At 42.9% G+C, this 17,471-nt stretch overlaps 1 protein-coding gene across 2 annotated transcripts in view; it reads left to right on the top strand.

Moving 5' to 3' along the window:
* parp8 (poly (ADP-ribose) polymerase family, member 8) overlaps positions 1-17,471 on the top strand; it is a 443,855-nt gene that overhangs the window by 130,716 nt on the left and 295,668 nt on the right. For both annotated transcript variants that reach the window (XM_078550076.1, XM_078550068.1), the window contains exon 3: positions 17,433-17,470. In XM_078550076.1, coding sequence (XP_078406202.1) covers positions 17,433-17,470 — 38 coding nt within the window. The remainder of the gene's footprint in view (positions 1-17,432; position 17,471) is intronic.

Genomic DNA, 17,471 nt, shown 5'->3' with positions numbered 1-17,471 from the left:
ACGCATCATGGGAACTGTCAAGGTACCTTGCACAGACTTGCAGAATCTGTGTCCTGTGGTCACAAACTATCTGGATGTTCATCGAGTGGAAGCCCTTCCTGTTTACTAAGGCACCCGCCTGACCTGCTGGTGCCTTGATGGCCACGTGTGCAGTTGATTGCACCCTGGACGCAGGGGAAGCTAGCAATCGCTTCAAACCCTCTTGTTCGCTCAGTCTGATCGGCCTCGTCCATACGCAAATGAACAAATGTCATTACCCGCTTGAAGAGGGCATCAGTCACCAGCTTGACGCAACTGTGGACAGCTGATTGGGACACTCTACAAAGGGCCACCCCTGACCCCTGGAAAGAGCCGGAGGCATAGAAGTTGAGGGCCACTGTGATGTTCAGAGCCACTGGCATGGGGTGTCCACCCACACAGTCGGAGCTGATCTCAGGCTCAATCACCTGACAAATGGAGGTCACAGTCTCCCTGAAGAGGCGGAGCCTCCTTCGGCATTGCACCTTGGACATGTTGAGGTAGCTGCAGCAGTGCCTGTAAACCCTGGCAGCAGGATAGTGGCATCTTCTGTGGCCTCTTCCACCCTGGACTACCTGCTGGCCCTATGCCCTTTGTGCCTGTGCCTCTTCACCCACAGGTCGCTCCCCTGGAGGATGCATAGGGACACCTGGCCTCCTCTCCCTTCTGCTCTTCTCTTCCTTCTAAGAGGAGGTGCCATCAGTGGAGAGCACAATCTCCATTACCAGGGTTGCAGAAGGCTGCCTGGTGCCTGGAAGAGTCCACACAGTCAAAATCCTCCAGGGGCCTTGGAGACACCAATGTGTCCTGAAATGAATCCTAGAAATGTTAAGACTAGTTCAGACCAGAGGTGAAGCTGTCAAGTGCAAATAAATAAGCAGTAGGAAACAATCTCCTAAACCCCTCACTACTCACAATGGCAATGCTGCTGACCCTTCTTATCCTGCCCTTGGATGAGGTGTCATTAAAAGCGGGCTGCCTGCCTGCCCGTTTTGGCCTTGCGACAGGTGCAAATTGGGGGGCAGGGGGCAATGTAAAATTGAGTACGATCGACTTTTTAATAATCAGAAGTGGCACTTTAATTGTTGGCGGGCACGGCTCTGACAACCACGAACACCCACTGACCTGAAGGTTGCTCGGGTGCGGAATGATGGGATGCTCGCCGTATGTCATCTTGTGCTATTTCATGTCTGTTCGGGTCGGGTGTGCGCCCGCCTGCAAGATGTAAAATTCTGGCCTATGTGTATTGTCCAAAGCACACACTTGTGCAATAGTCCTAAATTTCTACCTGCAAACAGGTAGAAATTAGATGTTCCCTTAAGCCTTTAAGGCAGAATACTTCAAGAAGGATGTACTTAGAGTCTTAAGATTTGAATGAATTTGAGTATATCGAATTGGACTTGTCATCTGCTTTAGTCTTTGTCTAAACATTTATTTTGATAAGGGCCAATGTTAATGTCATTATGCTTTTGGTTAGTTACATGATTGACCTTTTCCATAAACACTTGGAACTTTTCACAATCGATTAGGTCAGGAGCAGATTCTTAAAGCCTGTGGTTGGCGGAGGAAAAACATCAAGGCATCATTACTTTTCCCCATTGATAGGTCATTCCGTCTTTTCCTTGAGTATTGTCTTTCTCAGATGTTTTTAGATGGTGAACAAGCGTCTTATCTATAGTCTTTGCATTTGCTTTTCTTTAATTAGGTCCAGGGTGGTAAGTCTAGCACTTTCATTTACCCTCCCTCAGTAGATAGGAGGTGACTGGCCTTTGCTACAACCCATTTCCAATCTGAAGTTGGCTGAGTGACATTACCAAATTGAGTAAAGTTATTACTTCTGAGCCTTAAAGAAATACATTTAACTGTAGATAACTAACATAGGACAAAGGATGGTTTATGGTTTACTGGTGTATGTGCAGAATATTTTCTCCGGAATGCTGGAAGAGTGCTGAGACCCATGGTGAAGGAGTCCATTAAGTTTGGAAAGGCTATGACCGAAGAAAAATTAAATCACAAAGAAAATAATTATGCTGAACTTGAGCTTTAAAAGCCTGCAGATTATAGGATGATGAAAAGATTCAGGGGGGTAAAAAGGTCAATGGTTAGGGCAGTAGATGCAGTGAACCTTGACTTTAGATTTATATCGGAAATCAGTGGGTCCTATGTTTAGCAGTACAATATCTAACATGTCTATTAAAATCACTTCAGCTCTTAGAAATTCTTTATTCAATATTATTTATGGTATTACTTGATTTAGCTGCCTATATTATTAAGTTATAATCCATTTATGTATGAGGACAATTACAAAGGAATAGGGCAGAGTTGGCTGAAGTGGACTGGGAGAGGAGTTTAGCAGAAAAGATTGTTGATGAACAATGGCAGACATTTGAGAAAATAGTTCATGACTCACAACGAAGTGAGGAAGAAGGTTTCTAGGAAGGGGATAAACGAACCATGGTTAACCAAGGAAGTTCAGGGCAGTGTCAAATTGAAAGAAAAGACATATAATGTGGCAAAGATTAGTGGTAAGCCAGAGGATTGGGAAAGTTTTAAAAACAGACAAAAGATGACCAAAAAAATAAAGAAGGAGAAAATAAACTTTGAGAGTAAACTAGCAAGTAATATAAATGGACAGCAAGAGCTTCTTTAAATATATAAAAAGGAAGAGAGAGGCCAAAGTGAACAAAAGCCCCTTAGAGAATGCCGCTGGGCAAATAATAATGGGGAACCAGGAAATGGCAGAGGAGTTGAATAAATACTTTGCTTCAGTCTTCACAGTAGGAGACACTAATAGCATTCCAAAAATACTAAATAATCAGTTGGCAAAATGGGGGGAGGAAATAAATACAATAACTATCACTAGAGAAAAAGTACTAGGGAAACTGATGGGGCTAAAGGCCGATAAGTCCCCTGGACCTGATGGGCTACATCCTAGGATATTAAAAGAAGTGGCTACAAAGATAGTAGATGCACTGGTAGTAATCCTCCAAGAATTCTTAGATCCTGGAAAAGTCCCAGAAGATTGAAAAATTGCCAATGTAACACCCTTATTCAAATAGGGAGGGAGACAAAAATCAGTTAACTATAGGCCAGTTAGCTTAACATCCATCATTGGGAAAATGTTAGAGTCTATTATAAAGGATGTAATAGCAGAGCATTTAGAAATGCATCATATAATCAAGCAGAGTCAGCATGGCTTCATGAAGGGGAAATCATGTCTGACAAATTTATTAGAATTATTTTAGGAGCTAACAAGCAGGATAGATAAAGGGGAACCAGTAGATGTAATATATTTGGATTTCCAAAGGCGCCCAATAAGGTACCACACATAAGGCTACTTAATAAGATAAGAACCCATGGGGTTGGGGGTAGTATATCAGCATGGATAGAGGATTGACTAACTAATAGAAGACAGAGAGTTGGGATAAGGGAGGCATTTTGAGGATGGCAACCTGTAACTAGTGGAGTGCCACAGGGACCAGTGCTGGGGGCATAATTATTTATAATATATATTAATGACTTAGATGAGGAAAGTGAATGTACTATCGCCAAAATTGCAGATGACACAAAAATAGGTGGGAAGGCAAGTGGTGAGGATGACACAAAGAGTCTACAGAGGGATATAGACAGGTTAAGTGAGTGGGCAAAAAACTTGGCGGATGGAATATAATGTGGGAAAATGTGAGGTTATGCACTTTGACAGGAAGGATAGAGGAGCTGAATATTATTTAAGTGGAGAAAGACTGCAGAAAGCTGCAGCACAGAGGGATTTGGGAGTCCTTGTGCATGGATCCCAAAAAGCTAACAAAGAAGTTCAGCAGGTAATAGGGAAGGCAAATGGAATGTTGGTCTTTATTTCAAAGGGAATGGTGTATAAAAAGAGGGAAGTCTTGCTAAAACTATACAAGGCACTAGTTGGACCACACCTAGAATACTGTGAACAGTTTTTGTCTGCTTATCTAAGGAAAGACATACTAGCATTGGAGGCAGTCCAGGAAAGGTTCACTAGATTGATCCCAGGTATGGATGGATTTTCTTATGGGGAGAGGTTGAGTAGTTTGGGCCTGTACTCATTGGAGTTTAGAAGAATGAGAGGTGACCTTATTGAAACACATAAGATTCTTAGGGGACTTGACAAGTTAGATGCTGAGAGATTGTTTCCCATTGTGGGAGAATCTAGGACCAGAGGACATAATCTCAGAATAAGAGGTCGCCCACTTAAGACAGAGAGGATGTTATTACAATGCAGTTAGTAAAGCTGAGTTATTTAAAATTCCCAGAGTGAAACTTTAAACAACTGTCACAACCACAATTTTAAGTGTTATGTTTGAGATGCAACTCTAAATCCAGGAATCAGACCACTAGTTCTCAAGGTTTTACATTAAACTAAGTGAAACATTTTATTAATTTACACAGGTTAAAACATATATACACATGGCTTCAAATTACTACTATCATAACTTTTAACAAATTCCCAAACTAATCTCCATTAAGGCAACTGCAACCCATAGATTTAACCAGACACCAGGCAAAGCATTTTTATCTTACAATTTCAAAATGAAGGGGTTCTTTTCACTTTGGTTCCTGTGGAGCCAGTTAGAGGCTTGCAGCTGCCTTTTGATCTCACATTGCCTCTGCCCTGCACACCCGAAAACTGCTAAAGTTATACCTGCCACCACTGATTGAATTCAAATTCTCATTGTACCACCAGCCTCTTTGAACTCCACTTTTTAACAATGAAACCCCTTTCATTGTACCAATTTTATTAGTAATATAGACATATTGCTTGGTAGCTGCTAGCTATGCATCAGTTTTCACCCCACTCCTTGAATACTCTATTCAAAAAATGCAAATGCACTCTACCTCACTGTTTGTATCTCAAAACTAGTGCATATCAAAGCACCCAGACTAGCTGGCTTAATCCAATTAAGACACACCCACAAACTAAAACTCTATTTTAAAAGATAAATATTTTCCAATAACATTATATATATTACTAACTTTATGACAGATGAGGAGGAGTTCCTTATCTCAGAGGGTAGTGAATCTGTGGAACTCTTTACCGCAGAGGGCTGTAGAGGCTGGGTCGTTAAGTATATTCAAGGCTGAGATAGACACATTTTTAATCAGTAAGGGAATCAAGGGTTATGGGGAAAAGGTAGGAAAGTGGAGTTGAGGATTATTAGATCAGCCATAATCTCATTGAATGGCGGAGTGGACTCGATGGGCCAAACGGCCTACTTCTGCTCCTACATCTTATGGTCTTACGGAAATCCATTCATTTGAGCTTGATATTTTCCACAATTTTATAAGCGCAATGAATTGACTGAAGGCAAATCATAGAAATCAATGACAGATAACTATCTGGATCATCAGTACTTTCACAGCACAGTGATTACCAACAAAGGTTATTATTGTATCAGTGTGAATTCAGGACTTTTTATTTTAATTATAACTTGAAAGACATCAGAATGGATTTTAACAAAAACTGAGATTACATAAATACGATCCATATTCTGAAATTACATGGCCTTTTTTATGTATGTTCCCCATTTTTCAATTATTTTCTCCTTTTTGAGATTCCACTTATCCCTTTTTCTGATGACTTATGTATTACTTTCTTATTTCTGTACATCTAAATGTGTCTTTCTTTTTGCTGATCTGATGCTTCTCTGAGGTGGAACTTGTGATCCTGTATCATTGGAGGTGGTTGGCTTCTCCTACATTAGAAAAGGCTCTAGACACTTAAGTTCCAGAAATGAATCCAGCACATGTGGCTGGGTAGCCTGGAGTGTCACTTGGATGTCATTCTAAGCGGGAAGGCTGGATACTGGGCATGTGCTGCTGTCCTGAGAAATAACAACATCCAGCCATCACTGTTGTGTTTTACTTCTCCTTGTGCTTACTTAATAGGTAAACATTAAGACATAAGGGATTGGTTAACACAAAAATACATTGGTTTATTTATTAAGGATTTGAGAAGTTGGTAAGCAATATTACACATTTGGAGAACTCGAACACGTTTGAGTTGGTAGCTTCCTCAGAACAAACTGAGACTATGGCCTGAATTTTCATGCAGATGGAGAGGCTCTCCATCAGAGCGAAAATAGCTGCGAAGGAATGAATCTGGAAGTTCCACCCCCAAACCAGGCCCCCAACAATTGTGCAGGGAGAGAGAATAAGGGTGGGTTCTAAGTAGCATATCCAGGTTTCATGGAGACAACTGCATGTTAAAGTACAGCTGCCTCAGGCAGCTCTGATTTTTGCTAGTGGGACGTCCAAAACACGACTTGTGCACTTTAGGCCTGGTAGGAGAAGGTCTAAGGTATTCTTTGGAAGGGTAGGGTACCCCTTTGGAGAGATAACCTTTGGATATGGTCCTGGGACACTTTTGGGAGAGGTCAGGTGCCCTTTGGGATTGTTAAAATTAGACAAGAATGTGCATAAAAAGTACCAAAAACTCATTAGCGCTGTCAAGCTTATTGGAACTGTCAAGAGAGGTATCAAGAGGACTGTCAAGAAAACTGTGAACGGCAGCTGTTAAAGGGAACTGTCAAGCTGTCAAGGAATTTAAATCACCTCCATATTTGGAAAAAAAACAGCAGTGTTGAAAAAAATCAATGCTTGCTATTTCACTCTGTCTGCTGACATAGGCCCGAGGGTCGCCATTATAGGATTAGTGCTCCATGTCTTCACACAATCTATCATTATCACAGTGGGATGTCTGTCAATTCAGTTTTATTGACAGGTCTAACTGCTTATTAAGTCTTTGAAGTAGAACCATGAATGCAATTGCTTGTTTGTATAAGGGATAAATGTGGTGAATGTTTTTTTATCAACAAGAGTGTTTTTTTTCTTGAAATAGTGAACTAATCAATAGACATGTAAGAACTTTAATCTCAACAGGAGTCCTGAGGTCTGTCCATGGTAGATAGTGGGTGAGTTCGCATGGAGGATATATAAGCAAAGGGTGGTGGGTGGGGGGCATCGCTTAACATGAGTTAGCACTAAATTGGCATCGGGGCTATAAAGGGCTATGGGAATGAGTGGGGGGCATGAGTTGGCATGAAAGTTATGGGTAGCAATGGGGGGGGTGGCTACAGGGACACAGGTTGGCATGGAGGATTCGAAGGGCCATGGGGATGGGTGGGGTAGTGAGGTGGCATAGGTTGGCATGGAGTGTATGAGGGGCATACGTTGACATGGATGGGCATGGGAGTGTTTGGGGGGCTGCTGTGAGGGGTGATAGCTCGGGCGGCTGTTTTTTTGTTTTATTCCTTTTTTCAAAACTTCGACAAAGTGCCAGAGCACAGAGGCCAGCCTTTCACCCAGCCCACCTCTACACCAGCCAGCCTCTGAACTCTTCCCGTAAATATGGATCACAACACCCATTTTCACCCACACAAAATGAAAATGCAAACTTCTGAGGCACTTTCTCATGCATCGGGTTTGCAGAGCTAGGAATCCAACTTGGGAGTGAAAATCCAAGCCTATATCTGAATCACATGACAGATTGCATCATTTCCTGTCCAGTGATGTATACAGAAAAGATAACAACACCCATTTAAAGGTTTACCATTGGATTGGGCCAAGCTTCTGTGCCTCCATTGGTCAGAGTGATGGTTTGTCTATTGGCAGTTATTAAGATCTTGAGAATCTGGAGAGACAGCTGCCTGTATTTCACTCCCCAGTGTCTGAAATCCAGCAGGAGCACCACAATGTAATTCATCCTTGAATGCCAGTAGGGCAGCAAGCAAGATCATTCTTCAGGTGTGTGTTGGGGGGTTGCTACAGATTAAAATGAAATGCCCACCTACTCTATTGAAGTCTTTAGTGAGGATAGATTGGAGAGGTTAGGGCTGTTTTCCTTAGAGAAAAGAAGGCTGAGAGAAGATTTGATAGAGGTATTCAAGATGCTGAGGGATTTGGACAGGGTAGGTAGTGAGAAACTGTTCCCACTCAAGAGAGCATCAAGAACTAGAGGGCACAGATCCAAAATAATTTGCAAAAGGAGCAAATGTGACTTGAGGAAAAAAAATTTCACCCAAAGGGTGGTTGGAGTCTGGAACAAACTTCCTGAAAGGATGGTGGAGGCAGATTCGATCGAGGTATTCAAAAGGGAATTGGATTGCTACCTGAAAAGAGAGAATGTGCAAGGTTATGGGGATAAGGCAGGGGAGTGGGACTAGGTGAATGTTCTTTCAGAGAGCCAGTACAGGCTCGATGGACTGAATGGCCTCCTTCTGCATTGTAAAGATACTGTGAGGAAAAAGATTTCCTGTAGAAGGCTATGAACTCTAGAATCACAGCTGTCATTGCCACAGATTCTTGGATGCAGGCCTCATGACCTGTATATTGGCACAAGTTACTCCATGATCCTTCTTTCTTGACAGGTACTCAGGGGTTCTAGTTTCCATGACTCCAAGGCTCCATCTTCTTCAGTTCTCTGCCAAAGGCAGGTCCAACGCACAGCCTTCATCACAGGTAGGGAAGGAGGCGGGTCCCAAATCCATCCCAGCCAGAATGGGGATCAAACCCCGTGCTGTTAGCACTGATCTGGTCCGCACCAGCCATCCAGCCTACTGAGCCAACCCACCCCCCACCCCCGCCCCCCAAGGAGTCTGAGTTGCTGCGGCAACATACATGTTGTAGTCCAGAGCTATGAATAGTGATGGTACAGTCTCCAATTTCCTTTCCATCATGTGGCCAACTAGGAATCTCTCCCACTCTTACTGCCTGTCATTGGCATATGTTGGAAGAATTTAGAAGTTACTCAGCCTACTTGGCCACATTATGAACATACCTTCCTTGGCGATCATGTCCTGGAGTTGGTTTTGAACCCAGAACTTCTGGCTCAGAGGCAGGGGCACTACCCCTGTGCCACAAAACCTCCTGAAGAGGAATTAGTCCTGCACATCTTTTGAAAATACTGGCCATTTTTCTTAGTTTTTTTGTGTGAACTGTAAACTGTACACTCGCTTAGCCAGAAAAGTCAAAAAGAAAACTGAAACAGCAGAAAGAGATGGAATACAGAAGAATATTCATTTCTCTGTGGCCCTTTTGGATGACAGAATGCTTTGTGATAAAAGTGACCAAAATTCTGTGACTTACAGTGCTACTACCTATTTATCAATAATGTATTGGCTGATAACATGATGAACAACCCATTGGCTGGATTTTTGCTGCCGAGGCGGATAGCTTGGGTCAGGAGATTTCCCAAATCAGCAGGCCCACCTCTGTTTAAAGGGCCCCATTAGACCTATTTTGCAATGTGGGGAGACGGGGGCAGGATGGAATGCTGCCCGCCAACCCCAGAAGCAGATTCTAGGTGGCCAGGGAGGGGCGGGTGAGTGCTGAGGTAAGCTGGTTCTGTGGGACTTTGTCCCATTTGTTTTAGATGCTGTTAGCTCCTCCAGCCCTCACTCTTCACAGCCCCTAAACCCCCACCCACTCCCATGGCTTCTCCAAACCAGCTCATACCTCCCACCCACCCTCCTTCCCATGCCCCCTCCATAACCCCATGTCACCTTTATAGCCACCCCCCCAGTATCCATTGTGGGCAGATCTTAAGAGCCATGTGGAGATGAAAAAAACCTATAAGTCTAGATACCCATGCAAAGCTTTTAAATCTCCTCAAGTGAATAATCTCTTATAAAAACAACTTGTACTCAGACCCCACATCAAGGACAACTAATCCTTTTATAAAGCATCCGTGTAGAGAGAAACAAAGTTAATATGGCAGGCCTTCCCAAAAAGAAGTGACACAATAGTCTCTGATGTGCGAGACCCCGGTCACCTCCATTAAATATCACCCATGGTTCTTGTTTTGGCAGATGATGTGTCAATGAGCTTTTTTGAAATGAGTGTGCTTAGCTTGCTATCTTGGAGAATGGGTGACTTTGTGTGTTCCCAAGTGTGATGTTGCTCTTCTTAGCTGAAAGTGTATTGACAGGAATATCCAAGGAACAGCCAATTGTTGATTCATATCACCATCTGAGAGTTCTGATCAATATCAGTTTCAGCTTTGACAGAGTTCTTCAGGGCCACATTGAGAATGAGTGAAAATCTCTCAGATCTCCCTCATCCTTCAACAGTGACAGCAAAGCCCCAATACATGTTAAGCTTACTTACGTAAGATTTATGTTCATGTTTATGTCTTCATGTTCCTGAGCTTCTAAACAAGCATCAGATGGCTCCATTCAATCTATGAATACGATGTAGGACAAAGATTGACATGTATTTGTGGTAAAGAAGTCCAACAGTTGTAGCAGGGGAGACTTCCAGTCACAATTGTCTTATGGTCCAGCGCCTTGGCAGTAGGCAAAGCCTGTCTTGAGGGCTAACCAGTTGATGGCAAAGGAATCTAATATGTGACATTGATTTGAATGCTTAATACAGAGATGTCCAACTTTTCAAGCAGACCTTTATGACACAACGATGAAGTGGGTGGCATCTGATTAGTAGTTCGATTTTTGAGTCAGCTTATGATTTAAAATTCACATCCATCTCCCAAACTAATTTGTATTTCTTGAACTATTTGATTCTTGTCCATTTCTGTTCCTCTCTTCTCCTTTCCTCAACTTGTTCATTTCTGCCTGCTCCTCTCTCTCCTATTTCTCTTCTCCTAATCTTTTTTCACTTCTGCCTCCTTATTCTAATTTCATTTCTTGTTTATCTTGTTCATTTCTCTCCCTCTATTATCCTTTCCACTTCCTTCTGTCACTTTTTCCTCCTTCACTTCAGTTACTCTGTCCTTAATGTTAGCCTCTCTCTGTCACCTCACTTTTGGCTCTTTGCTTCACTTCACAATTTCAGTTCCTCCTCCCCTGTTTTATCTCACTCTTTTCTTCACTAGTGAGTTTCTCTGTCTTTACATCTTGCAATTTTATTTACCATTCCACTTACTCTCCTGCTTGTCTCTGCAGCTGAGGACAAGGAGACACAACTGCATTGGCATTCCAAAATGGGGGCAAGCTGGAAAAGCAGTGTTGTGACTCAAATGAGTGGGCAAGTAACCTGTTCTAGTAAACTGACCCCTCCTGTACAATGCTTAAGTGAGATCATGCTCATGTTATTAATAAGAAGCATAAAATATCCTGGATCTCTGAAGGCGGAGGGGCATGTTAGTGGGGTGATGAAAAAGGCATGTGGCCTTTATCAATGGAGGCATAGATTACAGAAGTAGGGAGATCATGTTGGAGTTGTATAGAACCTTGGTGAGGCCACAGCTGGAGTACTGTGTGCAGTTCTGGTTGCCACATTAAAGGAAGGATGTGATTGCACTGGAGGGGGTGCAGAGGAGATTCACCAGGATGTTGCCTGGGATGAAACATTTAAGTTATGAAGAGGTTGGATAGACTTGGGTTGTTTTCATTGGAGCAGAGAAGACTGAGGAGCGACCTGATCGAGGTGTACAAGATTATGAGGGGCATGAATAGGGTGGATAGGGAGCAGCTGTTCCCCTTAGTTGAAGGGCCAGTCACAAGGGGACATAAGTTCAAGGTGAGGGGCAGGAGGTTTAGGGGGATGTGAGGAAAAACATTTTTACCCAGAGGGTGGTGACGGTCTGGAATGCGCTGCCTGGGAGGGTGGTGGAGGCGAGTTGCCTCACATCCTTTAAAAAGTACCTGGATGAGCACTTGGCATGTCATAACATTTAAGGCTATGGGCCAAGTGCTGGTAAATGGGATTAGGTAGGTAGGTCAGGTGTTTCTCACGTGACGGTGCAGACTCGATGGGCCAAAGGGCCTCTTCTACACTGTGTGATTCTGTGATTCTGTGAAACACTTGGATAAATAGAAGATATAAATCGGCCTAGCAGCCCTGCCGACTAAGCTGAAACATTATGACTCCAGCTCTTGGCATCATTTGATCGACACTTCAAGACACCACCATACCTAAAGAGCTGTTTCCTGGTACCAGCATTGAAGAGCAAGGTAGCTCACACATCACAAGACGTTCTGGTTAGGACTTTCCACAATGCTTGAGTGTAGCTGCCTGCCATGTTGATAAGTCACCCATACCAGATGCGATTCATCCAAGAATAGTGAGGGAAGTAAGTGTGGAAATTGCGGAGGCACTGGCCATAATCTTCCACCCCTCCTAGGAGTAGTGCAAGAGCACTGGAGAATTGCAAATGTTACATCCTTGTTCAAAAAGGATTTAAGGATACTTCCAGCAATTCAATTTAACCTTGGTGATAGGAAACTTTGAGAATCTATGATTCAAGACAAAATTAACAGTCACTTGGAAAATGCAGTAATTAAGGAAAGCCAAAACAGATTTGTGAAGGACAAATTGTGTTTAGCTAACTTGCTTAAGTTTTTTGATGAGGTAACTGAGAGGGTTATTGCCGATAATGTGGTTGATGTTATATACATGGATTTCCAAAAGGCATTTTGATAAGGTTTGTCAGCAAAGTTAGAGCTCGTGGAATGAAAGGGACAGGAGCAGCATGGATACAAAATTAGCTGTGACAGGAAAGAAAGAGTAGGGGCTCCCCAGGGGTCAGTGTGAGGACCATACTGATATATCTTAATGATCTAGAATTAGGTGTACAGAGCCCAATTTTAAAATTTGCAGAAGACACAGAACTTGGAAGTATTGTGAGCTGAGAGGAGGATAGAGATAAACTTCACATAAACGTGCTGGTGGAATGGGTGGACAAGTGACAGATGAAATTTAATGCAGAGAAGTGTGAAGTGATCCATTTTGGTAAGAAGAATGAGGAGACATAATAGAAAGTAAAGTGTACAAGTTTACAGGGGGTGCAGGAGCAGAGAGATTTGGGTGTATGTGCGCACAAATCATTGAAGGTGGAAGGAAAAACAGTAAAACCTGGAAATGAAGTGTACCAGTAGAACTTGTTTGAGCTGATCATCTACACCTTAAAATGAAATGCCAGTGTCACTGGTGCCAGTATTACTGATTTGTACTGCGATTTGAACATTTTGAACTGGTTTCAGGGACATAGACTACAAGAGCAAGGAAGTTCTGATGAACCTGTATAAAACACTGGTTTGGCATCAACTGGACAATTGTGTCGAGTTCTGGGCAGCACACTTTAGGAAGGATATAAAGGCATTAGAGAGGGTGCAGAAAAGATTCATGAGAATGGCTCCAGGAGTGAGGAACTTCAGTTAAGTACATAGATAGGAGAAGCTGCGGCTGTTCTCCTTGGAGAAGAGAAGAATGAGAGGAGATTTGATAGAGGTGTTCAAAATCATGAGGGTTCTGGACAGAGTGGATAGGAAGAAACCGTGGTTGGTGAAAGAATCGAGAACCAGAGGACATCGATTTAAAGTGGTTAGCAAAAGAAGCAACAGCTGCAACAGGAAAAACCTTTTGATGCAGCGAGTTAGGATGTTAGGATCTGGAATATACTGTCTGAGAGTGTGGTGTTAGCAGAGTCAGTCCTGGCTTTCAAAAGACAGGGCTGTGGTGAAAAGGTGGGGATGTGGGACTAGGCGAGTTGCTCTTGCAGAGCCGGCATGGACACGATGGGCTGAAGAGCCCCTCCTTCTGTGCTGTAACCATCTATGATTTTACAATTCTATGATTCCATGTAACCAGCAAGAAAACTGCTGCAGCTTGCAATGACATCTACTGGAAGGTTTTACCTGGATGCTCGGTACAAGGATGTGCATATGGGTTTAGTATCTGTCTTGGGATGAAACAGGTTGAAAACTGTGGAAGTAATGAAGCATGCAGGAGGGCGTGCCAGGAGCAGCACCAGGCATACCTAAAAATGAGGTGTCAACCTGGTGAAGCTACAACATAGGATTACTTGCATGCCAAACTGCATAAGCAGCAAGTGATAGACAGAGCTAAGTGATTCCACAACAAACGGATCAGATCTAAGCTCTGCAGTCCTGTCACATCCAGTCGTGAATGGTGGTGGACAGTTAAGCAACTCACTGGAGGAGGAGGCTCCGCAAATATCCCCATCCTCAATGATGGGGGAGCCCAGCACATCAGGGCAAAAGATAAGGCTGAAGCACTTGCAATAATCTTCAGCCAGAAGTGACTAGTGGATGATTCATCTTGGCATCCTCCGGAGGTCCTCAGCATTGCAGATGCCAGTCTTCAGCCAATTCAATTCACCCCACGTGAGATCAAGAAATGGCTAGGCACTGGATAGTGCAAAGGCTATCAGGACCTGACAATATTCTGGCAATAGTTTTGAAGACTTGTGCTCCAGAACTTGCTGTGCCCCTAGCCAAGCTGTTCCAGTACAGCTACAACACTGGCATGTACCGGGCAATGTGGAAAATTGCCCAGGTATGTCCTGTACACACAAAGCAGGACAAATCACTCCCGGCCACTTTCCGTCCCATCAGTCCACTCTCGATCATCAGTAAAGTAATGGAAGGGGTCATCAGCAGTGCTATCAAATGCTACTTGCTTAGCAATAACCTGCTCACTGACGTTCAGTTTGGGTTCCGCCAGGGTCACTCAGCTTCTGACCTCATTACAGCCTTGGTTCAAACATGCACAAAAGAGCTGAACTCCCGAGGTGAGGTGAGAGTGACTACCCTTGAAATCTAAGCAACATTTTACCAAGTGTGGCATCAAGAAGCCCTAACAAAACTGGAGCCAATGGGAATCAGGGGGAAAACTCTCCGCTGGTTGGAGTCACGCCTAGAGAAAATAAGATGGTTGTGGTTGTTGGAGGTCAATCATCTCAGTTCCAGGACATCACTGCAGGAGTACCTCATGGTAGTGTCCTCAGCCCAACCATCTTCAGCTGCTTCATCAATGACCTTCCCTCCATCATAAGGTCAGAAGTGGGGATGTTCATTGATGATTGCACAAAGTTCAGCACCATTCGCGACTTCTCCGATGCTGAAGCAGTCCATATCCAAATGCAGCAAGACCTGGACAATATCCAGACTTGGGCTGACAAGTGGCAAGTGACATTCGTGCCACACAAGTGTCAGGCAATGACCATCTCCAACAATAGAGAATCTAACCATTGCCCCATCATATTCAGTGGCATTACTATTGCTGAATCCCCCACTATCAACATCCTGAGGAGTTACCATTGACCTGAAGCTGAACTGGACTAGCCATATAAATACTGTGGCTACAAGAGTAGGCTAGAGGCTAGGAATCCTGCGGCAAGTAACTCACCTCCTGATTCCCCAAAGCCTGTCCACCATCTACAAGGCACAAGTCGGGAGTGTGATGAAATATTCCCCACTTGCCTGGAAGAGTGCAGCTCCCACAACACTCAAGAAGCTTAACACCATCCAGGACAAAGCAGCCTGCTTGATTGGCACCACACCCACAAACATTCACTCCCTCCACCACCAACGCACAGTGGCAGCAGTGTATACATCTACAAGATGCACTGCAGGAACTCATCAAGGCTTCTTATGAAGCACCTTCCAAACCCATAACCACTAGCACCTAGAAGGACAGGGATAGCGGATGCATGGGAACCCCACCACCTGGAAGTTCTCCTCCAACTCAGTCAACACCCTGACTTGGAAATATATCGCCGTTCCTTCACTGTCGCTGGGTCAAAATCTTGGAACTTCCTCCCAAACCACATGGACTGCAGCGGTTCAAGAAAGCAGTTCAGCACCACCTTCTCAAGGGCAATTCGGGATGGGCAATAAATGCTGGCCCAGCCAGCAATGCCCGCATCCCATGAACGAATAAAAAAAACAATGTTTACGTATGTGTTATACGCCTCCACTGTGTCAGCAGGTCAGTGGCAATGCATACATACATTTTCCACAAGTTCCTGATACCTGGTAACTCCCTAGTGAGGGCACAAGCCTGTGCTAATCAATTGCTGCATGAACAACTCATGATTCTTGTCCTTGGAAGAGGTAGGCAGGATTTCTGTGGTTGACCAGTCTTCAAGATGATGCACTCGAAAGGAGATTGCATATAGTTGATCACCTCTGGTGGATTTGATAATCCAAAACATAAACTAGAGCATGTATGCAAGCAGTTCAAGTTACATTGGTGCAACCTGGAGTGGTAGATCTGTCAATAGGTGCTGGGATCCTTCCTACTTGGCTCCAGATAGCTGTGCACGTCAATGCAATGAGTAGAATGGTCTTAACAGAACAAGCAGTGGGAGGCTTGCCTCTGCTGTCTGCTGCTTTTAGCCTTGATAAATTGGAGCATTTTAGGGGAGGGGGCTCTCAGCCTTTGCTCCTGCCAGCCTTTACTGAGGTTTTCTTGGCTTAGATAAGCAAGTGCAAGTGATAGCAAATGAGTAATCCATATCCGGCAAAAAAAATCATTTGTTAGTTTGGTTTCTAGAATATTCATCATGATGATAGGTTTCTGTATTTATTATACTGTTAGCTGACTAATAAATAAAATGGCATTGTTATATCTGCTACATTTACAGTGTGTCTGTGGGTGTGTGCTTAGGTGTGGTGATAGCTTTTTTTCTTGGCACCACAGCAACAGATAAACAGTTTTGTGCTTTTGTTCATAATAATGAACTAGTGCCCATTTATGGTTTTTGGACTTGCCCTGCCCTGCACAGAAACAGACATTTTTTCAAAAGAAACATTGGTGGCAAGTAAAGGATTAACTTCCTCATCTGCTATCTGAAGTTCAAATTCCTTTTGCCAATTAGGAATTTTCTAAAATCCATGTAGGTATGTTTGAAAATCTAAGAATTTGTTCTTTTACTTTGCTTTTTAATAGTAGACAATCTAGTACTTGTGGTAAAGTGTTTAATTTTATAATTTCATAATTTCATAGCACTCATCCATGTAGTGTTACTGGGCTGAAATGTAATAATTTAGTTTTTGCTTTAATATTTGGTGCATAGACAACCTAGTCACCTCCAGTATAATCCCCTGGTCATAGAATGATGGTTAGTTATCAATAGTTTTATGCAAATGTTTTCCTTTCAAAGAGGCACTTGACTGCATGCATAAGTTAAACTAATTGTTTTTATTTGTTTGTGAATTTTGACCTAATAGTATAAATGCATCTTACATCATTTGCTTATAATGTCAGTATAACAAAATGACTCTCATCTTCTTAGATTTGATCTCTTGCAACCACAAAAAAGGCTCACAAAAGACCTTTGACTAGGGTAGTACTTCTTAAATAACCCAACAACTTCAAAAAGAAAATGAGTCAAATTATTTATGTATTTTAATGCCAGTACAGTCTTAACAGTAAGATAAAGCAACAAGGTTTAAAAGTTTATTATAATTTTCAAAATCGCTTCCAGAGTAAAATTTCATTCGTAATGCCAAATAGAATAAATTTGTGGTAATTGCCCACTTCAGCAGAGAATGGTGATAATATAACTATATCAACACTCGAGATTAGATTGTATAGTTGAATGAAGGAAAAGGAATATGGGAACAAAGCTGATATTTGTGAGTAGAATTATCTGTTCTAATTATTGCTATTTTTCTCCTCAACAGGGTGTCCTATTCAGTTCACGTCTCTGAGGATTATCCAGG

Source organism: Cetorhinus maximus, chromosome 1, assembly GCF_964194155.1.
Source record: "Cetorhinus maximus chromosome 1, sCetMax3.hap1.1, whole genome shotgun sequence".
Classification (NCBI taxonomy): domain Eukaryota; kingdom Metazoa; phylum Chordata; class Chondrichthyes; order Lamniformes; family Cetorhinidae; genus Cetorhinus; species Cetorhinus maximus.
This window is presented reverse-complemented; position numbering and strand designations above follow the sequence as displayed.